Raw genomic sequence first — 27,227 nt, 5'->3', positions numbered from 1 at the left:
GACGCCGGCGTGACCCCAGGTTCCAGGGGTGTGACACCATGTGGCACCGGCGTGACGCCGGCGTGACCCCAGGTTCCAGGGGTGTGACACCATGTGGCACCGGCGTGACGCCGGCGTGACCCCAGGTTCCAGGGGTGTGACACCATGTGGCACCGGCGTGACGCCGGCGTGACCCCAGGTAGCAGGGGTGTGACACCATGTGGCACCGGCGTGACGCCGGCGTGACCCCAGGTTCCAGGGGTGTGACACCATGTGGCACCGGCGTGACGCCGGCGTGACCCCAGGTAGCAGGGGTGTGACACCATGTGGCACCGGCGTGACACCGGCGTGACCCCAGGTTCCAGGGGTGTGACACCATGTGGCACCGGCGTGACGCCGGCGTGACCCCAGGTAGCAGGGGTGTGACACCATGTGGCACCGGCGTGACGCCGGCGTGACCCCAGGTTCCAGAGGTGTGACACCATGTGGCACCGGCGTGACGCCGGCGTGACCCCAGGTTCCAGAGGTGTGACACCATGTGGCACCGGCGTGACGCCGGCGTGACCCCAGGTTCCAGAGGTGTGACACCATGTGGCACCGGCGTGACGCCGGCGTGACCCCAGGTTCCAGGGGTGTGACACCATGTGGCACCGGCGTGACGCCGGCGTGACCCCAGGTAGCAGGGGTGTGACACCATGTGGCACCGGCGTGATGCCAGTGTTAGCCCAGGTGGGGGGCAGAGGGGGCATGACACCGCGTGGTGTTGGGCTGACGCTGGTGTTACCCAGGGGTCAGCGTGTCCGTACACGGACACAAGGGTCCATGGTAAAAAATGCTGAGGTCCGTGGTAATTTTTCAAAAAAGGGAATGACTGAATGACATACCCCCCACCCTCACCCCCCCATGCCCATCACTAAGTAAAGTTATTTTGTCAAGTGTCCGTCGCGCCACATGGTGCCACCCCCGGTGTTACCCCGTCCCCACATGGCTGAGGCATGACAAAGCGTGGCAATGGCGTGGCGTTGTCATGACAACAGGTGGCGGGGGCGTGACCCCCGTTGGCGTTGTCATGACAACAGGTGGCAGGGGCGTGACCCCCGTTGGCGCTGATGCCCCCAGCCAGGCGCGCGGCGCGGCCTTTGCCCAGGGGCCGGGCACAAGCGCAGGCCGCGGGCGGGGCAGGGCGGGGCGGGGCCGAGCCGGGCGGGCGGAGAGCGAGCGCCCTCTGCCGGGCCCACGCCGACGCCGCAGGCACCGCGCTCCCCATGACGGGCGCGGCCTGGCCCCACTCGCCTCCCGTCGCGGCGGAAGTGCGTGCGGGTCAGGTGACCGGAAGCGTTCGGCGGCGACGGGGCAGGGTGATTCCAGGCAGGCGGGCGAGACCCGGCAACGGAGACAGCGAGCGGCGCGGCCCCGGTGAGTGCGGGCAGAGAACCCGGCCCCGGGGGACAGGCCCCGATACCCACCGCCGCGTGCCCCTGTCACCGCCGGGCCCTTGTCGGGCCCCCGCGTGCGCGGGCAGACGCACGCCTCCAGCCAGCGCGCGCACGGTGCGGGCGGGGCGCGCCCTGCCTCCTGCACGGGCGCCCGGCGCGTGTGCGGCGCTGCTGCTGCTGCTCCCCGTGTGCTGCGCGTGCACTGGGCCGGGGCGGGCGGGCGTGCCTGGCGCGCGCGCACACCCCCATTGCGCAGGTGCCGCCGCCGCCGCCGCCGCGCGCGTGGGGCCCGTGCGTGTGCACGTCCAGCTGCCCTTGCCGGGCGGTGCACGCGCACGAAGCCCCCCCCGCCCAGCCTTTCCTCTGTCCTTAAGGCGCTTTGCGGGCGCCAGCCCTGCTCTTAGCGGGGGGGCCCAGGCAGCAGCTGTGAAAAAACAGGGCAGGGGGTGGGGGGTAAGAGGCAAGAATAGGTAATATGTAAGAAAAAGCCCCTGGAAACGGGACATCTGGTCACCCTACTCTTAACCGAACCTGAATCCCATATAAAATGTGCAATTTCACACCGAACTTTAACACACGGGTCCAAATGTCCTAGTATTTGTTGGGAGATAATATCTTCCCTTCCGTTTTTAATTTATGGGGCTAGCATAGTGTATAATACAGGGGTGGGCAAACTTTTTGGCCCGAGGGCCACACTGGGGTGCCAAACTGTATGGAGGGCCGGGTGAGGAAGGCTGTGCCCCCCGAACAGCCTGGCACCTGCTCCCTATCCACCCCCTCCCCCTGACTGCCCCCCTCAGAACCCCCGACCCATCCAACCCCGCCCTGCTCCTTGTCCCCTGACCGTCCCCTCCTTGGACCCCCCGCCCCAAACCGCCCTGCCCCGGGATCCCACCCCCTATCCGACTGCCCCCCGACCCCTATCCACCACCCCCCGACAGGCCCCCCGGGACTCCCACAACCTATCCAACCCCCCCGACCACCCCAGAACCTCTGCCCCATCCAACCGCTCCCTGTCTCCTGACTGCCCCCCAGGACACCCTACCCAACCCCCATCACTGCTGCCCCCATACCATGCCGCTCAGAGCAGCAGGAGCTCACAGCCCCACTGCCCGTGCGGCGGCGCTGCAGGGGAGGGGGGACAGTGGAGGAGGGGCTGGGGGCTAGCCTCCCCGGCTGGGAGCTCAAGGGCTGGGCAGGATGGTCCCGCGGGCACTGGTATAATACATAACTTATCTGATACATAGCAGTGAGACTGTGATGGGAAATGTACTCCAAGCGGGAATGATACAAAGATTTCTTAATGTTAGTTATCAAGCGTACATTTGTAATTTTTGAGTTTCCAAAAGTGCATTAGATGCTTCGGACTCCCAGAAAGGTACAGTTACTGTCCCGTAGAACATCTAGTCTGAGGCTCCTGTTCTGCAACTTAATCAGCACAGTTGGAACCATTGTCACCCTGCTCCACAAGGGTTCACCCATCCAGCTCCACTTCCAGGATTGGAGCCTGTATTAGGCATGACCCACAAAATGAGGGTCAGAAGGAAGGGGCTGAGGAAGGATAAGATAGACAATGTCGTCTCTTGGGACTTCCATAAGACATACATGCATGCAGCTTGAGGGGTCCAGTTATGTTTGCTCTTTAACTTGCTTCTCATACGTGACACAGCAGAAGTGAGTTTCCAGGAGGGATTTGAATGGAGAGAAGAGGGGATGTTGGCCGGCTGTTTACACATGGAGAGGAGCACAGGAAAGTGTACAAAGGTGTGAGCAGCACAAAGGAATAAAGGGGGCATTGAGGCTGGCATGTATCCCTGGTGGTGGGCAGAGGGACCTATAAAAGAAAATACATTTGGAGGAGGAGGAGGAAATGAAGGACACCTCTAGCTTGAAAGTTCATCTAGCATGTAGTTGGGATTTGAAGATGGGAGTAACATAGGTTGAGTGATGAGCAAGAAAGGCTCTAAAGTGTCTTTCCCTCAAGACTTGGCATTTCTTGTCCTCTGTCCCTCTCCTTCCTCTTTCCTTCTCTTCTCCATGTTCTTCTTTTGGCTCTCTGGAGGGCTAGTTCCATGGATTTGAAATCAAGGGACTGATGAATAAACTCTTAGTTCTACATAGTACCTCCCAAAGCACTTCTGATTTGTTTTACAAAGCTTCATACCAAACTATTCTAACAGGATTCTCAGCATGATTCTGGTGAGCTCTGTGACCATGGGCACATACTGACTGGTTCTGTGACTCACTTTCCTCTGGGTAAAATGAGGATAACTATCTCATAGGAAAGTTTCTAAGGTTAGTTCACTACCAGTAGCAAAGTGCTTTGAGATCCTTGGATAGAAGAGCAAAGTAGATTAATTTATTTTTAAAAGATAGCACCCCTTGCATCAGTGAATGTGTGCGTTCTATTAGTGGAATCATTAATATAGAGCACACAGAATAGACCAAAAAATAGACTGCAAAGAAACCTGCGTGTCCTACATTTAAAGTGGTCTGACAGTCAATGACTAGCTTATTTTGGGACACAAAGCTCACCTAATTCAAGCTCCAGCAGAGTGCTGGAAGAGGAGGTGGTTTCAGAGATGGGTGGGCCTCCGCTGAGAAGGTGCTTCCCAGTGTACATGCTAACTACTCAGGCTATGCCCTGGGGCCAGATTTTGGGCCTTACACAGATCATATTTCTACCGTTCCAGGCTATCTATCTGGAGACCTGGGAGGATGGCTCTGTGTCAGTTACGGTCAACTCAAGGTTGCCCTGACAACCCTAAGAGCTAAAAATGTTCTTGTTTTTAAACAAAATCTTGGGTTCTGCAGGCATTGATAGGGAAAGCCAGAGAGAAGAGTCCTACTCACTTTTGACAGTGGATTTGCTGGGGCCTGCATTGTGCCAATATGTAATGGTTATTTGCTTTATTTTTATTGTACGTGTACTGGGAGGTGGGTGGGGGTTGTTTGGTTTGTTTTATCAGAGCATCTGATAGATTACAGGGATTGGGTGGCATTCTCACACATTGGCTAATGCTGCAGAAAGCAACATTTCATCCTAAGGCCCAAGCACAGTGCGTTGCCATGATTCATAGCTGAAGGAACCATTGTGCTCTCGTGTCTGATCTCCTGCATAGCACCGATCTGCTCTTGGGCTACCAAAGGCAAGAATTGCTATGAGAAGGTTGGTGTTGGGTTCAGCACTGACATCTAACTTTGTGCTGTGCTGACATGGACAAAGACACCGTTATTGCCCTAACCAATGCAGTTTAGACACAGATAAGGTATTGGACAGGAATAGCTGCAAATGAGTTTTATCTACCGTTCAATATATTTTTTTTAAAAATAAATTGTCCTCTTTTCTAGCAATCTTTTCCTTAATTCTTTCTCTTGAATCTTTTTTTTGCCTGCTTTGATTTCTTGTATGATAATCATTTCCCTTCTTCTTTTGCTTTCTCCTGTGGTCTCGATCTCTTCACCCAAGTTTTTTTTTCACCTTTTCTCACTCTCCTATACCTCCTCCTGCCACCTCCAAGTTGCCATTCTTCCTGGGACAGAAAGCGTGAGTGAGGCACCCTGTGCAACATGGCTAAGAAAAGTAGGATAAATGATAAAAGTAGAATAAATGAAGCATTGTGAGAGGGCACTACTGGTCTGTTCTTTATTGCTGCTACGCTGGGGAATTCTGCATAAAACTCAGCTAAGCATTTACTAGGCTTTTCTTCTTCTTCTTCTTGTCATGGGTTTGACGTGCTTGTCCTCAGTCAGGAAGCTCTATTTGTATGCAGAGTCATAAAGGCATCCATAACAGCTTACCCTCCCTGTGGTCGGAGGCCTTTGTGCAGAGGAGCACAGAAGCTAATACATGTTGCTGTTGTTGTGTCTTCGGCGAGTTTTGGCTTCCCTAATTATTTGGCATCCTGGAGTTCCAACACATTTTTCTTCTAAGTAATGAAAGAGAGAGAGTGAGCTTTTAAGGAAGTTGAAAATGCTAGAAGATGGCTGTCTAATACCTCCTCAGCGTGAGCCACACAAGGCGGGGGAAGTATATATTACACATAGCAGTGACCTGGTGCTGTAACTAATCACCACCTGACTCATCCTAAAGAGGCTAAATTGGCTGCTTACCCAGGATGGCTACACTAGATTTTTGTTTTGGCAGTTTTCCCATCGTTGCCTTCCATCTGCAGTAGCAGTGGTGAGAGCACTCATAGCCAAGGCCCCTGGTGGTGACTAGCATTTGAAGCATTACGTCATCTAAACCTGCAGAAAACTTCCCCAGGCCTAAAGAATGGAACTCTCTTTGGTATCTTTACAGTTCTTCTAAGTACTGATTTTCAGTGTGTGATAGTGTAACAGCAGCTTGTGACTTTGGAGGGTTTCTCTCGTGCTTTTCATTGCCCTCCCTTCATTCTAGGGCTGCTTTTCTTCCCTCCCAGTGTTAACAGTCACTCACAACAGTCATTTACTTTTGGTTTGGCGGTAGGGTGCCAATCCTTCTGGCAGGGTAGTTCCACTCCAGCTTTCATTCTGTGTACCACTTCGTAAGAGAGAGACCCACTCCTGTATCCACCTCCCATCCCAATACCCCAACCTTACATTACATAGTCTCAGAATACTTCCATCTGTGGAGCAATGCTTATCCTTGGGCCTCATTTTGAGAACTACTGGGGTTCTGGTTGGTGCTTCTTAATAGAATTGAGTCATTTGAAACACAATCTAATGAAATTATTAGAGCTTTGACGATAGAGTTATAAAAATGTCAAAGGGATGCTGTCAGCTTGAAATCAGTTTTAAAAATGAGTTAAAAGTACCTTAGGTCCTTTCACAAACTGAAGATACAGAAATGTTTTCCCTAACCTGAGAGCCATTTTATAAGTCTTGTAACAGTTGCGTTGCCAGTCCTATCAATTCTATAATGCGGCAGGTCTTCCATTGTGCAAAATAACTGGGGTCGTTGATCTTGGGTAGATTTTGCGTGTGATAGTTTTGGACAGTACACTCAGCTGCTGACTTGCAGGAAAACACCTGATACTCAGTAATTCTTTCTGAACCATGTGAGAAACCAAGTCTCTCTCACCATCTTACTTACTATAGTGTTAAAGGTTATGTTTTTTAAAAATGCATCATGATAGATGGAAGCCACTCATTCTTCATCTGCCCTTTTTTCAGTACCCGGAGACAATTCTGAGCCCAGTAAGTTGTGATCCATGGCTACAATGATAACATGCCGAAGATTTCCAGGCGGAGTTCGCAGCATGGTTGCATTTTCAACTACAACCAAGTGCGGGGCCAAGAAGAGAGTTCCTAGTAGAAAACAAAAGGAGGATGAGAGCCCTGAAGTGAGCAACACCGATGCGAAAGCTGTGGCTTCTATCAGATTGCTGAACCCTCTGGAGTACAGAGTACTTTATAATCCATCAGCCTACACAGGAACCAAAACCGCATCCCATCAGAATGCTGCTAGAAACTCTGAAGATAGTGAAGGGCCATTTGTAAATGAATTCTCCACCATCAGTGCTAAGCAGTTTCAGAATAAGTACAGCATCAGCTGTTCTCGAAGTCTATCAAGCACAAAACACACCTTGCTGGATCTGGAGTTCCATAAAACTCTTTCCACACAGGCCAGCTCAGAGCCTCCAGCCACACTGGAGCCCAAGGAAGACAAATTGCTAGATGCTGATGTGGAGGCCTATGACACTAAGGAAGATCCCAGAATGTTTCAGCAGCACAGACCCGAATACCGATCTCTAAGTTATGACAAGTCTGAGACCTTGCAGGTCCTTCCTCTAGAAGAAGGTGACTTGATATTACATAAAGTAACTGTACTTAAGAATGGCCTGATCCCAGGAACCATTGTGGAATACTTTTGCAAGCTGAGCTGTTCGCCAGTGCAGCAGCATGTGATGGTGAGATCCAATACTAAGTTTATGATGCTGTGTCGTTACGGAGTTGAAAAGATCCAGCTGTTTAGCATCTCAGAACTCACTGACATTTTAAAGGCCTTTATCCGTTTAGCCATTCCACCAACCCACTCCATGCTGAAAGTGTATGAGACTGAATTTTGCCGTAGGGTCTGGGACATGAGCCTGGATCAGCTACTGCTGGTGGCTGACCTGTGGCGCTGCTTGGGACGCAGCGTGCCTCGCTATTTACAGATCTCCTTCAGCTATGTTAACTTGCACTGGAAAGACCTCACCTTGCCTCAGCTGGTTCAGCTGATTTATATCATCGGTGAAGGCCGGAGGGTGCCCCAAGATTTAATGCAGAAGTTGGAGACTTTAGTGTTGAAGTATTTGGATTCCTTCAACTTGGAGGAAGTGGGCACCATTTCCTTAGGGTTCTTCAAGTCCAACAGTACCTTTTCTGAGCATGTCATGAGAAAAATTGGAGACAAGGTGTCAGGCCAGATGGCAGACATGAGCAATTATGCTTTAGTGAATGTACTTAAGATGTTCCGCTATACTCATGTCGATCATTTAGAATTCTTGAAGCAACTTGGGAAAGTCGTTCCTCCTCGGATTGGTACTATAGGCATACAGGGTGTCATGCACATAACTCTTGCTTGTTCAGCCTTGCATTACCTTGATGAAGGGATTATGAATGCAGTAGCCTCTTTGTTGCCTTCCAGGGTGATGTATTGCCGTAGCAAAGATATTGCTAAATTCTTGTGGTCATTCGGATACCTGAATTATGAGCCGCCTAATGCAGAGAGGTTTTACTCCAGCCTCATAGACCAGATGCACAGAAAGCTGCATGAATTTGAGAAGTTCCCAGAACATCTCCTCACCTGTTTGTTGGCTCTGGCATTTTCTGGGCACTTCCTAGATGACCTGATAGATTACGCTCTGAGTGCTGAGTTTATTCAGTTAGCCAGGGAGAGTAAATTTGAGCTTAGAAAGGACCTGTTCACTCTTGATGGCAGTGTAGAGATCGAGTGCCCAGATTACAAAGGTAATCGCCTTACTCCACAGTTTCGGCAAGAGGTTACTGAGATGCTGTGGAATTTTGCGAAGAAGGAAATCTGCGTAAAGCCGGAAGTGACAGAAGCTGTCTCTCTACTTGAGGTAATGTTAGGTGGACCCCAGTATGTCAAAAACCACATGATTTTGCCTCACACTAGATCAGATGATGTGGAGGTCCACTTGGGCACAGACCGAAAGCCATTACCTTTTAACTTAGAAGCTGCCACAAGAGCTAAAGGAGAACTGCAAGACATTGGAGTCAGTCTCACAGATAACTTAATGAATCAGCTGCTGAAGGGGAAGCCTAGTGGCAAGTCACTTGGGGGTAATAAAACTCGGACAGAGACTTGTAGCCAGAAGGAGGCAGTAGAACAGAAGCAGGCTCCACCCATTCGGAATCATTCTGCATTTTCATATGAGGTTCCTCTGACTGACACCATTTTGAATGCTTTGACCAAATCAAAGACCTCTCCTAAAAATTGTCCCTCCCAGCTAAGGCCGCATCCTGGAGGTGTGAAGCTAGCCATTCAGGTGTCAAACAGGAACCAGTATTGCTATGGTTCTAAACAGTTGTTGGGACTGCACAGCTTGAAAAGAAGGCAGCTACAGAAAATGGGATATGTGGTAGTCGAGCTGCCCTTTTGGGAATGGTTTCCTTTGCTCAGACGGACCCATTCAGAGAAGCTGAGCTATCTGCACCACAAAGTGTTTGACTCGGTTCTTTAAGAATCACAGTGTCAGCAAAAAGCTGTTTGACAAATTAATGCTTGAATCAAGTTCTGTAGGGGAATCTGCCTGGCTATAGAGAGTGAAATAGCCATACAAATGCTCCTGTCTGTTGTTTCTCATCACTGTTTAAAATGGCCCCTCTCTTAGAGTAACTTACTTTAAGCTTTGGTTGCTGTTTTGCAGGCAGAGCATGCAGGCAGAGACTTGACAACCACGTTAGCAGGTTCATCCTGCTGCCTCACTTACAGCTGTAAATCCCAAGCTTGTTCAGCTTTGTAAGGAGATCCCAGAATGATTCCATTACAAATAAAATCTCTGGTAACATACTCTTTTATCCACAACATAAGACTTTTCCCTTCAAGCGAGAGCCGGTGGGTTTGGTTGCTCAGTGTGTGAAAACCAGCCCCTCCTTCAGGATGATGTATCAATGCAGTCAGGACGCCTGGAGAAGAATCAGTGAATTCTAAATTGTGCATATGCCGTCTGCTACGGACACCTCTTGCCCATAGGTACCTACCACACCTAGAGCCACTGGTCTGGGTGTCGGGGAAATAGGCTTCCCTGTGCCCTGGCTCCTTCCAGTGCTTCTAGTTTGCGGATGTATGGGAAGGATTCCAGGGCTTCCCCTTTCTTGGGCTCACAGCGAAAGTGAGGGAGCTGGTAAGTGGTATGGGGTTGGGTTGACCGCATGAGTGCTGGAGAGGAGGGGGATGGGTGTGGGGAGGGACTGCGCTCTGTTGGCCATTGGTTTCTCGTGCATGTGTGCACACACACAAAGCCTTAGAGGGAACATAGGTCTTGGGTCACTCTCAGTGGAGAGGCATTCACCTTACACAACCCCCAGTTACATTGGTACTAATTAGCCCTGTTGATGGCAGTCTGACTCTCCCAGGTAAAGGCTGAACGGCCTAGAAATCCAACTATCCATCTTAAGTGGTTCCAGCAAGTCAGGGTTGAATCACAGAGACCAGGCAGTGTGGCAGGAGCTTGTACTGCTGCTGTCTAGCATGTCTATTCTGTAGATTAAAAGATGGTTTTAGTCGTCGTCGTCCCCTTAGTTGATATACTTATTTGTGTCACATCTAAAATTAGATAGTAAAAACTTTGGGGGCAGGGAATAGGTCTTTGCTCTGTAAAGGTCCTAGTACATTTTGGAGCAGTATGTAAATGATCATCTTCCTCTTATACCATGTTATATTTCGGATCCCATACTAATAAACCATGCGAGCAGCAGAAACCCTGTGCTGTCACTTGTGTGTAATTGGTAAAGTTATGTGAGTAAATATGGGGGCTCTTATTTCCACGTGCTGTGATGCAGTGTTGCCCTTTGTACGCGTGCCCCAAATTTTGTGCCCAGAATTGGCCTCTGGCTGGAAGCACAACCACTTCTTTGCTAGTCCCGCTTCTTGTCATGAGCTGTCGCGGTCCAGCCACCACTGAACCTTTGGTCTCCAGCATTCCATCTGGTTCTCACGGGGCCCAGGTATGATTGAACCTTGCAACATGCTACACAAAATGAGCTTTCAGCCATCCTTATTGCTGTTTCCATGTCTTCCCGCTGACTCAGCAGACATTCTAGGCCTCCGAGTGACCATCGTGGAAGATGTAGGAATTTGTGCAGGTGGCGAATGTGTGCTGAGGTGAGTGTCTGTGTGTGTTTGGGGCTTCTGTGCATGCCAGTTGAATTGAGTGGGTGGTTGTGATGACTGGGGCATTGTGCTGGGAGATTTGCATGGGTGGCAGTTTGGGTGCTCAGCTGTGGTAGTTGGACCAAGCAATCCACCATCTCTTCAGTCTGTCTCCTGCAACCAATGAACTGTTGCTTGCAAAGTAGCTGTCCTGTAAAGGTGGTAATTAGCTAAAGTACCTTTGACATCCCAGTGGTCTAGGACTCTTGATATAGCATAGATATGTGCCTTACTGTAGCTGTACACCAAACAGGTGTAATTCATAAAGTCAAAAAGGCTGAGAACTTAAAAATTGGATGGCAGCAGACCATAAATCCCAGCGATAAGAACATAAGGCCACACTGGGTCAGACCAAGATCCATCTAGCCCAGTATCCTGTCTTTCGACAGTAGCCAATGCCAGGTGCCCCCAGAAGAATGAATAGAACAGGTAATCAAATCCGTCCCCTGTCACCCATTCCCAGCTTCTGGCAAACAGGCTAGGGACACCATCCCTGTCCATCCTGGCTAATACCCATTGATGGACCTATCCTCCATGAACTTATCTAGTTCTTTTTTGAACCCTGTTAAAGTCTTGGCCTTCACAATATCCTCTAGCAAGAAGTTCCACAGGTTGACTGTGCGTTGTGTGAAAAAATACTTTTTTTTTTTTTTTTTTTAAATCTGCTGCCTATTAATTTCATTTGGTGACCCTTAGCTTTTGTGTTATGAGGAGTAAATAACACTTCCTTATTTACTTTCTCCACACCAGTCATGATATTATAGACCTCTATCATCTCCCCACTTAGTTGTCTTTTTTCCAAGCTGAAAAGTCAGTCTTATTAATCTCTCCTTATATAGCAGCTGTTCCATACCCCTAATCATTTGTTTTGGCCTTTTCTGAACCTTTTCCAATTCCAATATATCTTTTTTGAGATGGGGTGACCACATCTGCACGCAGTATTCAAGATGTGGGCGTACCATGGATTTATATAGAGGAAATATGATATTTTCTATCTTATTATCTATCCCTTTCTTAATGATTGCCAATATTCTGTTAACTTTTTTTACTTTTTTTCCCCCAGAGAACTATCCACAATGACTCCAAGATCTCTTTCTTGAGTGGTAACAGCCAGTTTAGACTCCATCATTTTATATGTGTAGTTGGAATTATGTTTTCCAATGTGCATTACTTTGCATTTATCAACACTTAATTTCATCTGCCATATTGTTGCCCAGTGACCTTATTTTGAGAGATCCTTTTGTAGCTCTTCTCAGTCTGCCTGGGACTTAACTATCTTGAGTAGTTTTGTATCGTGCAAATTTTGCCACCTCACCGTTTACCCCTTTTTCCAGATCATTTATGAATATGTTAAATACAATTTACCTCTCTCCATTCTGAAAACTGACCATTTATTCCTACCCTTCGTTTCCGATCTTTTAACCAGTTACCAATCCATAAGAGGACCTTCCCTCTTATCCCATGGCTGCTTACTTTTCTTAAGAGCCTTTGGTGAGGGACCTTGTCAAAGACTTTCTGAAAATCTAAGTACGTTATATCTACTGGATTCCCCTTGTCCACATGCTTGTTGACCCCCTCAAAGAATTCTAATAGATTGGTGAGGCATGATTTCCCTTTACTAAAACCATGTTGACACTTCCCCAACAAATTAAGTTCATCTATGTGTCTGACAATTTTGTTCTATACTATAGTTTCAATCAGTTTGCCTGGTACTGAAGTCAGACTTACCAATCTGTAATTGCCAGGATCACCCCTGGAGCCCTTTTTAAAAATTGGCATCACATTAGCTATCCTCCACTCATTTGATACGGAAGCTGATTTAAATGATAGGTTACAGACTACCGTTAGTAGGTCTGCAATTTCCCATTTGAATTCCTTCAGAACTCTTGGATGAATACCATCTGGTCCTGGTGACTTATTACTGTTTAGTTTATCAATTTGTTCCAAAATCTCCTCTAACGACACCTCAATCTGGGACAGTTCCTAAGATTTGTCACCTAAAAAGAGTGGCTCGGGTTTGGGAATCTCTCTCACATCCTCAGCCATGAAGACCGATGCAAAGAATTCATTTAGCTTCTCTGCAGTGGCCTTATTGTCCTTGAGTGCTCCTTTAGCAGCTTGATCGTCCATTGGTCCCACTGGTTGTTTAGCAGGCTTCTTGCTTCTGATGTACTTAAACATTTTTTGTTATTACTTTTTGAGTCTCTGACTAGCTGTTCTTCAAATTCTTCCTAATTATATTTTTACACTTCATTTGCCAGAGTTTATGCTCTTTTCTATTTTCCTCACTAGAATTTAGCTTTCACTTTTTAAAGGATGCCTTTTTGCCTCTCACTTCTTTTACTTTCTTGTTTAGCCATGGTGGCACTTTTTTGGTTCTCTTACTATGTTTTTTAATTTGGGGTATACATTTAAGTTGAGCCTCTATTATGGTGTCTTTAAAAAGTTTCCATGCAGCTTGCAGGGATTTCACTTCTGGTGCTGTACCTTTTAATTTTTGTTTAACTAACTTCCTCATTTTTGTGTAGTCCCCTTTTCTGAAATTAAATGCTACGGTGTGGGGCTTCTGTGGTGTTTTCCCCACCACAGGGATGTGAAATTTACTTATCTTATGGTCACTATTACCAGCTATATGGTCCAGCTATATTCACCTCGTGGACCAGATCCTATGCTCCACTTAGGACTAAATCAAGAATTGCCTCTACTCTTGTGGGTTCCAGGACTAGCTGCTTCAAGAAGCCGGCATTTAAGGTGTCAAGAAACTTTATCTCTGAATCCCGTCCTGAGGTGACGTACCCAGTCAATATGGGGATAGTTGATATTCCCCTTTATTATTAAGTTCTTTATTTTGATAGCCTCTCTAACCTCCCTGAGCATTTCACAGTCTCTGTCACCATCCTGGTCAGATGATCAGTAATATATCCCTACTGCTATATTCTTCTTGTTAGAGCTTGGAATTACTATCCATAGAGATTCTGTGGTATACTTTGGTTCATTTAAGGTTTTTACTTCATTTGATTCTACTCTTTCTTTCACATGATGATTGAATGATTGAAACTGGTGATATTCTGAACAAAAAGAGCTCTCAGCTATGGTTGTAGAGGATTCCATCATTTCACACTGACTCATCAGACATTCTAGGCTTCAGCAGGATAATCCTGCAATATTATATAATCTTAGATATATTTCAGTAGAGTAGAGGCAGTAGATCCTACTGTGATATTACACACACAAACAAATGTCAGAATTATGGTGGCCTGTGCAACCCATTCCCTCCCCCCAAAGTGCAATCCTTTCTGCACCATCCCCTCCAACCTTACCATGTCCCAATGTCATTACCCAGCTAGTCCCAGTCTCCACTCCTCAGGCCCAGCAAGTCCCTAGTCTCACCTCTCTGGACTCTTCCTCCCAGTCTCCTTGCTCAGCCATTCCCAGTTCTCCCCCCACACCAGGCTCCTCATTTGATTATTTTCTGTCCCTCATGCTGCCCATGTTCCCCGTCCCCACCGGATCCCTGTTCCAATTTCCCTCCATGGCCTCATTCCAATCTCAGTGTTCACTTGTCTCTTTGTCCTAGATTTTTTGTGCAGCCAAACCCAGTTCTTATGTGACTCCTCATCAGATCTGTCTCCCCTCCACTCAACCCCACTGGTTCTCAGCCTCTCTCTTGTCCAGCTAGTCCCTGTCTCCTCCCACCTCCTCATCCAATCCCAGTCTCCCCCCACCTACTAGCTCCTTATCATGACCCCCACTGCCACACACACACACACATTCAGTTTCTCTCCCAGTTTCTTTGCCTAGCTTTAATTCCAGTCTTCCCTCCCCCCACCCCATTGCCAGTCTCCAATCCAAGCCTTCTCCTCCCACCACATCCCAACATGCTCCTTGCTGCAGTCTACTCACTCTTGTCCCCTCTGCATTTGAATCAAGTAACCTCCTTCGTCAGGTTCCCTGGGCCCAACAGAGAGAGCCCTGAGAGCACAGGAGAGACAGTCTTCCTGCTCTCAGTTCAGGTGCTTGGATCCAGCATAGTCCACAGCAGCCCAGAGTTGCAGTAGCAGGGAAAGTCCTGTCCATCTCTATGCTGGAGCACGCCCAGTGTGGATGGAATCTTTGTGGAATTTAGCTGCTAAAATAGAGTCTATATTGAGCATGTGTGAACTTAAGTTTTTTTGAAAGGCTTTAATTTGGCTACATTTGGGCAGATTTTCACAAGAACAGCAAAAAGCACATCCCTGGCCCAAAGGCCACTCCCCTGCCAAACTTCGAGTCCCTGGCTCCAAAGCATGGGGGCACTAGAGCTTTTCAAAGAAAACATAGCTATTAACATGTGCAAATCGTAGGTTTTCCCAGCCTTGCTCTCAGAAACAGCTGAACTGTTGCAGCTGAAATTTAAAACACAATATTCAAGCCTGAAACAGACACCCAGTATGGAAAACCAAATGATTAAAGTTGGACAAAGTTATAAGCAACTGAGAAAAAGATCTTATGACACAAAATGATGGGCAGCCTTAACAGCAAGTGATATTACCAGCCCCACCTATCACTACTTTGGGGTTTGAAAGGATTGGTGGGGGTGTGGTTCCCCCCCTCATCCTACTTCTGTTTTAATTTTTCCCACTCCTCAGTGGAGGTATAGTTCACCTTTGCATACAGAAGATGCAGCACCTGCCAACAGGCCTGAGAAGCTTATTGATACCCTATTGAGCTGAATAACATTTATCTCAAATAGTAGCACCATTTATTTTAAATCTCTCGTGTTTCAGCTCAAAGAAAATCAGTCCTTAAACTGAGCGGAATAGGAGCTGCCCATTGACCAAAACGCACACAGCTCTATCCAGTCACTCACAGTGGATTGCCGCTCAACCAGAATATTCCTTATACCTCTCAATAAGGGAAGAGAAGATTAAGCGACATCTCACACGTGTCTGTTGCTGTGAGCTGTGCACTTTTGGGTGCCACGCCCCCTTTTCAAAATTACTATGAAGTGCACTTTGTTCCTCAGTCAGAAATCACTCCAGTGGAAACAGGTATTCTGTGGTCACCTACGTAAGTTGTACAACATTCTGTCCATGTGGCTAAAAGCTTAGTAGAATTCAAAAAAAGCCTATGCACTTACACTGTACTAGGGGTGTTGTCAATGGACAGGCTAAAACAGCGTTTTTCAAAGTTCGGGTCGCCACCCCATACTAGGTCACTCTGGGCAGCACCGCCGACTAGGGTGTTAAAAGTCCCGTCGGTGGTGCTGCCCAGCTAAGGCAGGCTAGTGCCTACCTGCTCTGACACCGTGCTGTGCCCCGGAAGCAGCCAGCAGCGGGTGCAGCTTCTCGGCGGGGGGAGCCACCGGGCTCCCCGAGCACGGGCTCTGCACTCGGCCAACGGGAGCTGGGGGCGGGACGGGACAGTGCTTGTGGGCGAGAGCCACGCAGAGCCGCTTGCATACCTCCGCCTAGGAGCCGGACCTGCTGCTGGCTGCTTCTGGGGTGCAGTGCGGTCCACAGCGCCAGGACAGGCGGGAAGCCTGCCTCTACACCCTGGTTGCACTGCTGACTGGGAGCCGCCAGAGGTAAGTCCGTGCACCAACCCCATGCCCTAATCTCCAGCCCTGAGCTCCCTTCCCCCCCCCAAGCTGGAACCCCTTCCTGCACCCCAAACCCCTCATCCCTGGCCCCACCCCAGAGCCTGCACTTCCAGCCCAGAGCCCTGACCCCCTCCTGCACCACAACCCTCTGCCCCCACCCAGAGACCCCTCCCACACCCTGAACCCATCATTCCCAGCTGCAGCCCTCACCCCAACCCTCAGCCCCAGCCCTGAGCCCCTCCCACACCCCAAACCCCTGAGCCCGAGCTCCGTTGGGTCGTGGGCATCAACAATTTTCTTCAATTGGGCCCCAGGAAAAAAAATTGGAAAACCACTGGGCTAAAACATATTTTGAATGGATTTAAACCTAGGATGGAAGCTAGCAGGAAAGTGCCTGGGGTTAGGAAGAAACTTCCCTTATGAGCAGGCTATCACGTAATTCTGCACTATGGAATGACTTGTGCCTTCCTCTCAATTATGTAGTGCTAGTCCCTGCCAGCGATGGGTTGCTGAACGGGGTGGGCCAAAAGTTCCATAGGATCTTTCATGATCAAGAATGGACAGATGTACACAGAGTTCTACTTTTCGAGAGATGGTATTTCCAGCATTAAGCCTGGCACTGCTATAGATTGCAGACCTTGCACTTTTTAACCTAAATAGAGACTTGAAAATGCCTCTCTGTTTATCTTACGTGAAATTGACATTTATTGTATGTGAGCACACTGGTCTCCTTTTAACAAACACAGCCTGATCCACCAAAAACTATCAGACAGGCATTTGTAACATAAGCTTCAAACTTACTCTTTCATGGATGACTTGAGATTTTTTTACGTTGAATTTGGACTTTAGAGCCAATGTCACCATTTATCTGTATTCTGACATCTGCACTTAATCAGTGTTCAGGCTGTGTTATGCTTGTACGTTTACTAGACAGGTATAAGAAGCATTACACACTGACCTGATTTCAGTTCATTTTATAATCCCATTGTACACCTAAAAGCGCTTGCAAAAATCCAGTTAGGCTGAACAAATACCCTCAACTGGAAATCATTTAAAGGGCTCCCTTTTCTTGATAGAATTTGCAAGTATGTGATTATAAGATTGCTCCAAGCAATGAGGTTTACACCCACATTAAGAGGTTAAAATTCTTACTTTTAAAAAGAATCGTGTCTAACCAGTTTGTTTAGTTCTTTGAATGCAAAAGGTTGTGTGTTCTCCTGGCTTCCTTTTCTGAACATGTTTGAAAGAGTTGACTTGATCAGTGCTCAGAATTTTGTTGATCTCCCTAAAACACCAAGACAGGTTTCAGAGTAGCAACCGTGTTAGTCTGTATCCGCAAAAAGAAAAGGAGGACTTGTGGCACCTTAGAGACTAACCCATTTATTTGAGCATAAGCTTCCGTGAGCTACAGCTCGATGCATCCGATGAGGTGGGCTGTAGGTCATGAAAGCTTATGCTCAAATAAATTTGTTAGTGTCTAAGGTGCCACAAGTACTCCTTTCCTAAAGCACCAAGTGATCTGTTGGATAACAGAGAGCAGCTATTAGGTAATGGTTATTAATTTTGCATTCAAGAGTAACTTTCATCTGAGGATTTCAGAGCATTTAGAAACATTTATCCTTGCAACCACTGTGCATTGTTACTTATTTACATTACAGTAATAGCTAGATTCCTTGGTTGAGATCTCACATCCTATTGTGCTAGACCTTTTACTACCAGACAGTTTCTGCCCCCCGGCTTGCTTGCTTACAACCTAAATAGACAAGACAGGCACAGGATGGAAGAGGAAACAAGGACAGAGATGTAAAATGATTTGCTCAAGGTCACGCAGCAAGTTGATGGCAGAGACGAGAATAGGCCTTCTGACTCCTAGATCAGTGCCCTAGCCGTCTAGGAGCATAGTGTAAGCTATGGCACAGAGTGGTTAAGTGATTTGACCAAGGTCTTAGCGGGGAAGATTTGCAAAGACACAAAGGGGAATTAGGCTGCTGAGAGTTAGGCATCTTTTGAAAAACTCCTTCAGGTTGAATGGATGGCAGGGCAGGGACTAAGTCCCTACCAAACCCTTCCTCTCTAGAGCACACTCCCCTTTGATAAGTCTTGCATCTAATCACTGGTTTATATACAAATTAGAATTTTCATAAAAACATTCATTCCCTAGGCTTCCTTCTCAGACATTTTTCTCCTTTGAATCGTAAATGATTTTAACTTGATCTTGCATCTTAACCCAGAATCACCTATGACACGCTCACTTGGGTTTCTCATGAGTTGCTAAAAGCCTCACCCACTTGAATCTGAACTGCATTTTGTAAGCAGTCAGACTTGTGATTCACCTGTGACTCAGGAACCGTTTACACAAGAGTCTCCTATTTTCCTATAAACTAACATTTATGTTTTGCTTTTGCCTTTAGTTTTACTAGCTGACTCTGATGCTTGGAAGTTGAGTCCTCAAACTGCAAAGATGGTAATAAACATCTGCCTCCCACAGTTCAAGCCAAGAATTCACTGCAACAAGGTAAAAATAAAAAAGCATTGTGTTTTCTGCGGCTTAAGGCATAGAGGGTCGGCTCTGGTATCCCTTGGTTAGGTGGAGAGAATAAGCAGTCCTTGTCTCTGCTGGACAGAGTAGACAAAGGAGTGCTCACTCATTACACCATTTGTGTCTGAGATAATGTTTGCTCAAGAGTATTCTCAGATGCTCATGCAAATCTTTCTAAGAAAAAGCAACCAATTTTACTCACCAGGCTCTGTGGTGAAATCCCCCAGAAAACACCTGAGCAGTGTCTGTTGGAATTATCTCCGTGTAATGTGCAGAGAGATGCTCTTGTGGCATCACACTTAAAGGGCCATGGCCAGGTAGGTTACAGCGAAAACAACAGGATTTTTTAATTTTGCAAAACTGGGTGGAATTGCTTGGGGGCGGGTGTTGACAATTTATTTTTAATTTATAACATTTTTTTGTGAAAGCCCCTCAAGTCTTCAAGACTCATCTTCAAAGCTAACCACTCTTATTGCAAAGAATTGGGGCAGTGTGGTATAATGGTGAGTTAGGACTCATGGGTTCTTTTTCTGCATCTGGTAATTTGGGATATTGGGTACCTGCAACTCCTGTTGACTTCGTTTGGAGTTGTGGGTGCTCATCACTGCTAAAAATCAGTGCCAAGGTATTTCAGGTTGGGCCCCCAGTTAGGAGGTCACTCTGAAAAATTTGGCCCTTATCCTTTCTCTGCTTCAGTTAACCTCTATGTAAAATTGGTGTTATAACACTGTTACACCTCATAGGGGAGTTCTGAGGGTTAATTAGTTCTGAGATCTTCAGATGAAAGGTGGTAGGTAATGTTATCATTATTCAAGTGCTTACATAGTCAACATTTTAATATAGACAGATACCTTTTTCTCTCTGCCTTAGAGATTACCTAGTTCTTAATTCAAAGCCTATTTTGAATGGCAAGGCCCCCCAAACTGCATCTCAGAAACAACAGAGAACCTGGGTTTTGTCTTGTGAAAAATGCAGCATTTATGTACACAGTATTTAAAACCCTTCCTAGATGGGGTTGATTACATTGCTGGTCTGTACAAGCAAGGTGACTGCAATTAAGTGAGTGGAGTTGCCTGCTCTTACATCAGTGCTGAATTTAGCCTCTCCTCCATATTTTAGTCTAGAATGAATTTATGGCAAAATCCTTTACAATAAATGTTTTCAATTAAATTCTCATTTCCTTAAAGCTGCACTGTCATAATTGGTGAATGCTTCTAACGTCTTGAGCAACACTACTGTACCAAATGGGTTTGCAGAGCCCAGCATCCCTAGACTAACAACTCAGGAACACACATGCCCTGGGGAAGACAATCAAGAGCGCACAGTTCATCCTTTAAGTTTTGTTATTTGCAGTTGATCATTTAATGCCTCAAAAATACTGTAAAAGTGGTTGCAAACTCACTTTCCTCTTTTGGGTCAAATCAAGCCCAGTATCCTCTCATTTCTCTTTAAACACAGATTTCTGCTGATGGTTATGAAGTTGAAAACCTCATCTCTGAAGACCTTGCAAAGAGAAACCGGGGCTTTCGCAGTGAATATTTCATCAAGCCCCCAGTCCATGTTACTCTCTCCTTTCCCTTCAACATAGAACTCTGCAGGATTAACATAGACATCTCATCGGGCGGGTATCAGAATTTCACGGGGCTGGACATTTACACGTCTACCTCATTGAACAAAAGCTCTTGGAACAGCCCCGAATCTCAGTTCTCAGGTCTGGCTGGTCAGCCTGTGTCGGACAAAGACGTTTTCACACTAGTGGGTAAAGCCATTCTAAAAAATCAAAGCAAAGTGACGTTCAGCCATAGGGGTTTCAAGCCAAGGCCTCCTTTCCATCAGATGGACGCTGTCTTCTACCCTGGTTCTGCATCTCAAGACCTATGGAATAAAGGCCCTGCCTCACTGAGCAATGTATCGCACTTAAAAATTTGCATCTCCCACGTAGCGGGAGGTGGCCTCCCTTGCATTAAAAGACTGGAGGTTTGGGGACAGCCAGCTAAGTCGTGCCCGCAGGAAGTGATGGACAGCGTGTTCCAAGTGGCCTCTGCGTGCCTGGCTCAGGGCTTGGGCATCCAGAGTGCCGGTTTCATGTTCCCAATGGAAAGCGAGTGTGTGCCCTTAAGCAACTCTGACTGCGAACAGCAGAGTCTCCAGAAGCTAGTCGATGTTGTTCAGGATATCCCTGAAGAGTTCTTGGACCCCATCACTCTGGAGATAATGCCCTTCCCAATGCTGCTGCCATCTGGCAAGGTGATCGACCAGAGCACTCTGGAGAAATGCAACCGGAGTGAGGCTTCCTGGGGTCGGGTGCCCAGCGATCCTTTCACTGGGGTTGCCTTTAGCCAACACTCCCAGCCCCTCCCTCACCCCTCTCTAAAGGCGAGGATAGACCACTTCCTATTACAGCACAGCATCCCGGGCACCAACCTCCTCGGGAGGGCTCAGGTTTTAGGGATGGTCACACCTTCTTCCCTAACCATATCTTCTCTGAAAAGGAAAATGGACTGTATGGAGCAAAGCCCTGATGACAGCAACCACGTAGAACCCTCTTATTTTTCTACCACAAACTTACTAGCCATGTCTACCTCCGAGAGCGGTGCTAAAAAAATGAAAACGGAGAGTGACTCGCCTTTGGCCCAAATGGACTGCTCGACAGGTACTCGCCTCCCTAATTCTCACTGTTTCTTCACCTTGCTGATCTCCCAGGACCAGAGTCCCACACGCCATCCCAAATGTGGTTTCACTTAATCCTCGCATCTCCTGCAGATTCTCACACCAAAACCTAGGGGCGCTTTTTGAGGCTGTTGTCTTTTGCTCCTGCCAAACATTATGGAAATGGTTTTAGCGTGTCATTCATGTCGGACTTTCCCCTTTCCTCTACCCAGCACATTCTTTCTTTCATAGCCAGATTTTACTTGTTTTGTTTTTTCAGTCCATGACCTCATTGTTCTGCCTGTGTCAATCTACACCATTTTATTTGCCCATAATTGGTTCAGATCACTTAATTTTTCCGTTAGTCTTTTATTTCCTTTGTCCCTATCATTTTCAGTTCATTGACAAATTTTGCTCTGCTGGAAAATCATCTCTTGCAGCCTGTGCAAAAAAATTATCATGGGGATTTTACTAACCCAGGCATGCAGCGTGCTGGCCCATCATCCCCATAATGGGGGAAAACTCTCAAATATCTTCCCTGCGCCGAATGAACTGGTTTGTAGAATCATGTGTGGGCTGCTCACACAGGTCACGGCAATCACAAATGTGCTCTACTGACCCTTCTGCTGCTTACATTCCTAACCGTTCTCCCCCAAGTGGCATTTACTTAACACAGCACAGCTCGAGAAGCACTTGTCACATCCCAGTCAGTAACACTAAATGCTTGTGTTGATGGATATCCCTGCCAAGGGAGCGTAAAGCCTTAAAACCAATGGATAGCAGAAAGAGCAAGTGTGTGTGTGTCCAATCGGAGTGAAGTTCTAGAGGCCAAGGGACAGCGCTTGAAAGGCTGGAGGGGAAGGTTCTACCCATGGACTGTGGGTGATTAAGCCAGAGAGGACATTTCCAAAGGAGAAGCCTTTACAGTTGCTAAAAATGGGCTGTAGCAAGTGTCCCGGGAGGGCGGGGGAGGGCCGTTTGACACTGGTATCGCCCCCCTCAGTATTAGCCGCTTTCACGCTCTGTTAGAAAAATGTCTGTGAGCAGAGCCATTGGGCATGAGCTCGTCATCGTGAATCATTTGCCAACTGTCATGTCACCAACTATGGGCCCAGTTTTGCACCCCTGGGTCGGTGAGCAGTCCCACTGATCATCCAAGGCTTTAACACGCCGTTTAGGTCCCTTCTGTGCTACAAGCTGTCATTGTCAACCAAGCCAGGAGATAGCCATGTTGTAAGTGGGTTCTCTGGCTGGGTTGCACTTGCTGTAATGTAGGCAGCCTCTCGGGCTCCCCGTCACTGTAAAGTTGGGCGTGGGGTGCTGGATAGCAATCGTGGATTGACGGCACACTCAAGCTTTTTGACTGCTGAGCCAGTTACACTGGTTGGAGAGGAAGGATGGCTTTGTGGTTAAAGCACAAGACAAATGCATCTGCTCCTCCAGAATGGGACCTACTGCTCCTGCTTTTTCATTCTCTTAACAAGTAGCGCGTTCAGTCTCTGTCCTATAACGATCAGCTTAGCACAAGGGGGATGATAGGCCTGCTGTCTCCAGGCATGTTCGGTCATGTAAAGCATTTTTCTTGGCATATTTATTTCCTTCCTCATTTGTGCAGAAATACCTAGAATGTATTGAACTCTGGCTTTACTCCAGAACACACACAGCCCTTTATATGCATGCGTTTCCATTTTGCTCTGCATCTTTCTTATCAGTTGTGTGGCATAATTATAGTTACTATATTATTTAATAACATCACAGATAAAGAGAGGTAAATGAAGTTGAATAACCAAGGAAGAAGAGACTATGTGGGCATGGGTAATTTGAAGAGAAGTGGAGAGCCACGGAAGCAGTGAAGTTTAGGGAATGTGGCCCACACACAGCACATGAGTGTGTTGAACACAGAAGGATTGTCTCCCTGAAGAGCTGAGTTGAATTTTCTTGAATACATTCTGCAAAGGCGTAATGTAAACCAAATAGGATTTGGGCTGAAGGTGGCACGGAGAACGTTCGTCCACAGTAGGTACATGAAAATGTCAAAGGTGGGCTGAAGCCGCACTGTTCAGATCTGAACTCTCCCAGTCTCCCAAACAGCATTTCCTTTTTGGTTTAAACATGCCCCATCAGCGTTAGAAACCAAACGCATGGCGCTGAGCTAGTGCCTACAGACCGGAAAGTGAAACTGAACAGTCTAGCGTCAGCTGGCCAAGCTGAGTGAAATGCAGAAGTAAAGAAAGGGTGATTGGGATTTTCAAAAGGGCCCAAAGGAATTAGGTGTTTGAATGTCACTGAAGTGCAGGCTTTAAGCAGACACATAAGCATTTGTAAGATCGGGGCCTAAACTTCAATGGCATTCAGGCACCTAACTCCCTTAGTCCTCTTTGTAAGTCCCAAGCAATAAAAGTAAATAAATCGTAGCATGTCTATTGGGCTTGTCTTCCCTAGATCTCAAAGCACTTTACCCAGCTGGGCAAGGTATCAGTATCCCAACTTCACAGGTGGGGAAGCCGAGGCACGAAGAGTTAGAGTGATGGGGCCAGTCCATCACAGTGAATCAGTGGCAGAGTCAGAACTGAGCTCTCCTGGCTGCATACCCACCCCACCGCATGACATGGGAAAAAGTAAAATGAGAGTTGAAAAGTCCTTTTGCGTGTCTCAGTCCGGGCCTTTCACTGGGCCATAGCGGTGACCACACGGGATATTAGTGCGCGGCTGCGCTGTAGATTCACACGCTGGCCTGTCGTGTGTTAACTCAGCCCTAAGACACTGTTTTGAAGAGAAATAAAAAGGCTTTTGTCTTATGTTCAGACCATCCCTTCAAAATTAAGAATGTGTTTAGTAGCGAAGCAGCTTTTATTTTGTCCCTTGATGCCTCCCCCCGCAAAACCTGGCTATTTCTAGATCTCATGCCTTTCTCTGCAGGTCCAGTCTCTCATGAACAGAAGCTGTCCGAAAGCTTGGACATTGCCTTGACCTCTGCACTCAGCTCTAGGCCATCATTTACAGCTAGGTTGGTAAAAGGCCAGCAGCAGCCGCATAGCGAGGGGGGCTGCAGCAGTTCGTGGAATGCAAATGCCCCAGCTGGTAAGCAGCAAACCGATTGGTTTCACTTTTGGCATTCAGAAGCGCAATGGTAGGCTGTAGATTTTGTATTAATATAATTTAATAAGGACTCCCACAGGTTGGATTGTGCATTTTTTCCCTTCTTTTGACATAGAGTAGTTCGTAAATCTACCCAAAGTGTCTCCTAAGAAGCCTTACTTAGCAATAACCATCTGAGTACCTCCCAGTCTTTAATGCTTTGTTCTCCCAACCCCCTGGCAAAGCACAGCTGTACTGTTATCCCCATTATACAGATGGGGAACCGAGGCACAGAGAGACTATGTGGTCTGCCCAAGGTCACACAGGAAGTCTGTGCCAGAGCAGAGAATTGAACCTGAATCTCAGGGCAGCGCTCTGACCACTAGACCATCCTTCCTCATCCGCTGCGTGAAGCTGTTGCCCATTTTATGTGTCAGAAATCAGATGCTAGACACTAACTCGTGCCATCGGAGGAGACGGGGGACCACGTGCAGTTCCCATAGTGTATGCAGGTTTCTGAGCTGCTTTCACTAGCAGTGTGTTCTATTGTTGAGCTATCACCATTGAGATGGAATCTGAATAGCCCGCTCTAGGCATTATGGGCACAAAAAGCAAAGTGGTATTTAAGGAAATACGTTAAGTTCTTCATACAGTGGAGTATGATACCCGTGCAGATGTCTGACAGAGACCAAGTTCAGTACTCAAATGCCAGTGTTTGAAAAGGGGTGATTTTTAGCCTAGACAAAAGCAAGAATTCTTTTGCTAGCTTTCGTCCTCAATAAAATTTTGGTGGTACCAAACTTCACCTTGATCTAGTCTTCCCAAGCAGAAATGCTAGGAAGCAAGAGGAATATCCTTGGAGTTTTGACATGGTAGCTTGTTATAAGGAAAACAGGGCCCATTCCCAAGATAGTGTGAGCGCTTGCAGCTCTAGCTGCTTGTAGGTGCACCTCACCTCAGAATCGGGGTGATAGCCTCCATCTAACATCTTGTGCCAGAGTTTCAGGTGTGGAATAGGTACCATGTTGCCACGGTTGCTGTAGGATCAACTGACTTGCATTAACATTGACAAAACTTTCTTCTTTCAACTTTCCAGAGCACAGTAGCCGGCCGGTTCAAGGATGCGCTTCCTGCAATAGAACATTTTCTTCTTATTTCAAAATGGAGCCCGTTTACCAGCTTCCCTGCGGCCACCTCCTGTGTCGTCCTTGCTTAGCTGAAAAGCAGAAGTCCTTAACGATACTGTGCATGAATTGTAAAAGGTCAGTCTCCGCTCATGACGTGCTGAGGGTCCACTTTTAACTTCTTGCGTGCTGCTATTGAAATGGCTGGCTGAAAGGCCCCAGGGAGAGCTGGAGCCGCTGCTGTTCTACTTGCCTGTATTGAATAGTACAAGGGCGTGGTCCTTTAAAGAGCTTGCCAGATGAGTGCACATAATTCTGAAGAGGACTTTGTCTTCTTATGCTTACAAAGTAGCGGGGAGGTGAGAGCATCGCCCCAGAGCAAAGCGTTACAAGGATAATAAAGCCATACGCTTCTTTAACAAGGAAAATGTATTTATATGAAACTGACATCCATCCAATCACGCACCATCACTTCACCATTCCACCGGCTCAGTGGTTAGCATAGGTGCCTTTTGAAGTGTGAGTTTAGCTTCCCTGTCACTTAAAACCATTTCAATATTTGACAAGTAGCCATTCAGTCCTGGGCCACGTGAAGTCCTTGTGATTGAATTCGTGCAAGCTACCTGACTTCTCCCCTTTCCTGCCCCCACTCCCTGCAATTTCCCAGCTGGGCTAAGAGCACACAGGTCCCCTGTTCTGAAGACCAGTAAGTAGTGGAAAGAGGAGCTGGAATTAGTGCGTAAGTAACTCTGATGATGATCTCATTCTGCTCATACGAACTGTAGAGAAGCCATTGCATTACACACAATGTCACTCTGTTTGTCATGTGACAGGACCGGCTCCCGTCTGGCTGATAGACATTTACGCCTTAATAAAATTATGGTTAAAGTCAGTTACTTTTTTCTGCCTTGTAATTGGTCTCTTTGTGAGTCTTCCGAATGATCTCGCCTTTTGAGTTTCTTTTCAGAGCTCAGTCTAAAAGTGAAGGAAAAAAACAAGTTGATACAAAGGAACATTCTCCCCAGAGCCTTATATTTTCAAGGGGTGATCACAGTAACCTACTCTGCAGTCTATACAGACTTTAAAAATTGAAATTCAGATATGTAAATCCATGGGGCTGCAGTTTACAGGTATCTGCTGAGAAAAGGCATTCAGGAAAATTACTCAATACCCGTTGTCACCTGCATAGCCTGGCTATGTTTGGAACAAGTGGCTATTGGAGGGTTTTGCTAATATTACTCCTACGGGAATTATGCACCAAAAAATTAAAAATTCTGCACGTAACACAGTATAATCACACCAGTTTCAATTTTGGTAATTTTGTTCCAAAATAGCTATCAGCAAATATGTCTGTAACTATACAGCCCAAAAAAAAAAAAGATTTCAGGAAATATGTTTTGACAAATAGATTCCGTACTAGGCATATTAATACAGAACTCTGAGTAATAATTCATTTAAACTACATAACAGAAAA

At 47.0% G+C, this 27,227-nt stretch overlaps 2 protein-coding genes across 3 annotated transcripts; both read left to right on the top strand.

Moving 5' to 3' along the window:
• Positions 1-1,291: 1,291 nt before the first annotated feature.
• UBOX5 (U-box domain containing 5) lies at positions 1,292-26,645 on the top strand. Of its 2 annotated transcripts, XM_073342950.1 has the most exons (5): positions 1,292-1,395; positions 18,775-18,878; positions 20,361-21,555; positions 24,471-24,632; positions 25,726-26,645. In XM_073342950.1, the coding sequence occupies exons 2-5, from the start codon at positions 18,825-18,827 to the stop codon at positions 25,929-25,931; spliced, it is 1,617 nt and encodes a 538-aa protein (XP_073199051.1). In that variant the 5' UTR covers positions 1,292-1,395; positions 18,775-18,824; the 3' UTR covers positions 25,932-26,645. The 2 variants fall into 2 exon arrangements, with proteins under 2 accessions (XP_073199051.1, XP_073199054.1); XM_073342953.1 differs by lacking the exon at positions 24,471-24,632 and having other exon boundaries at positions 1,317-1,395.
• FASTKD5 (FAST kinase domains 5) lies at positions 1,311-10,331 on the top strand. The gene is made up of 2 exons (XM_073342949.1): positions 1,311-1,395; positions 6,573-10,331. The coding sequence occupies exon 2, from the start codon at positions 6,611-6,613 to the stop codon at positions 9,089-9,091; it is 2,481 nt and encodes an 826-aa protein (XP_073199050.1). The 5' UTR covers positions 1,311-1,395; positions 6,573-6,610; the 3' UTR covers positions 9,092-10,331.
• Positions 26,646-27,227: the final 582 nt, after the last annotated feature.

The sequence above is a fragment of the Lepidochelys kempii genome, chromosome 4 (genome assembly GCF_965140265.1).
Source record: "Lepidochelys kempii isolate rLepKem1 chromosome 4, rLepKem1.hap2, whole genome shotgun sequence".
Lineage (NCBI taxonomy): Eukaryota > Metazoa > Chordata > Testudines > Cheloniidae > Lepidochelys > Lepidochelys kempii.
The sequence above is the reverse complement of the archived record's forward strand: the minus strand, read 5'-3'. Positions and strand labels throughout refer to the sequence as shown.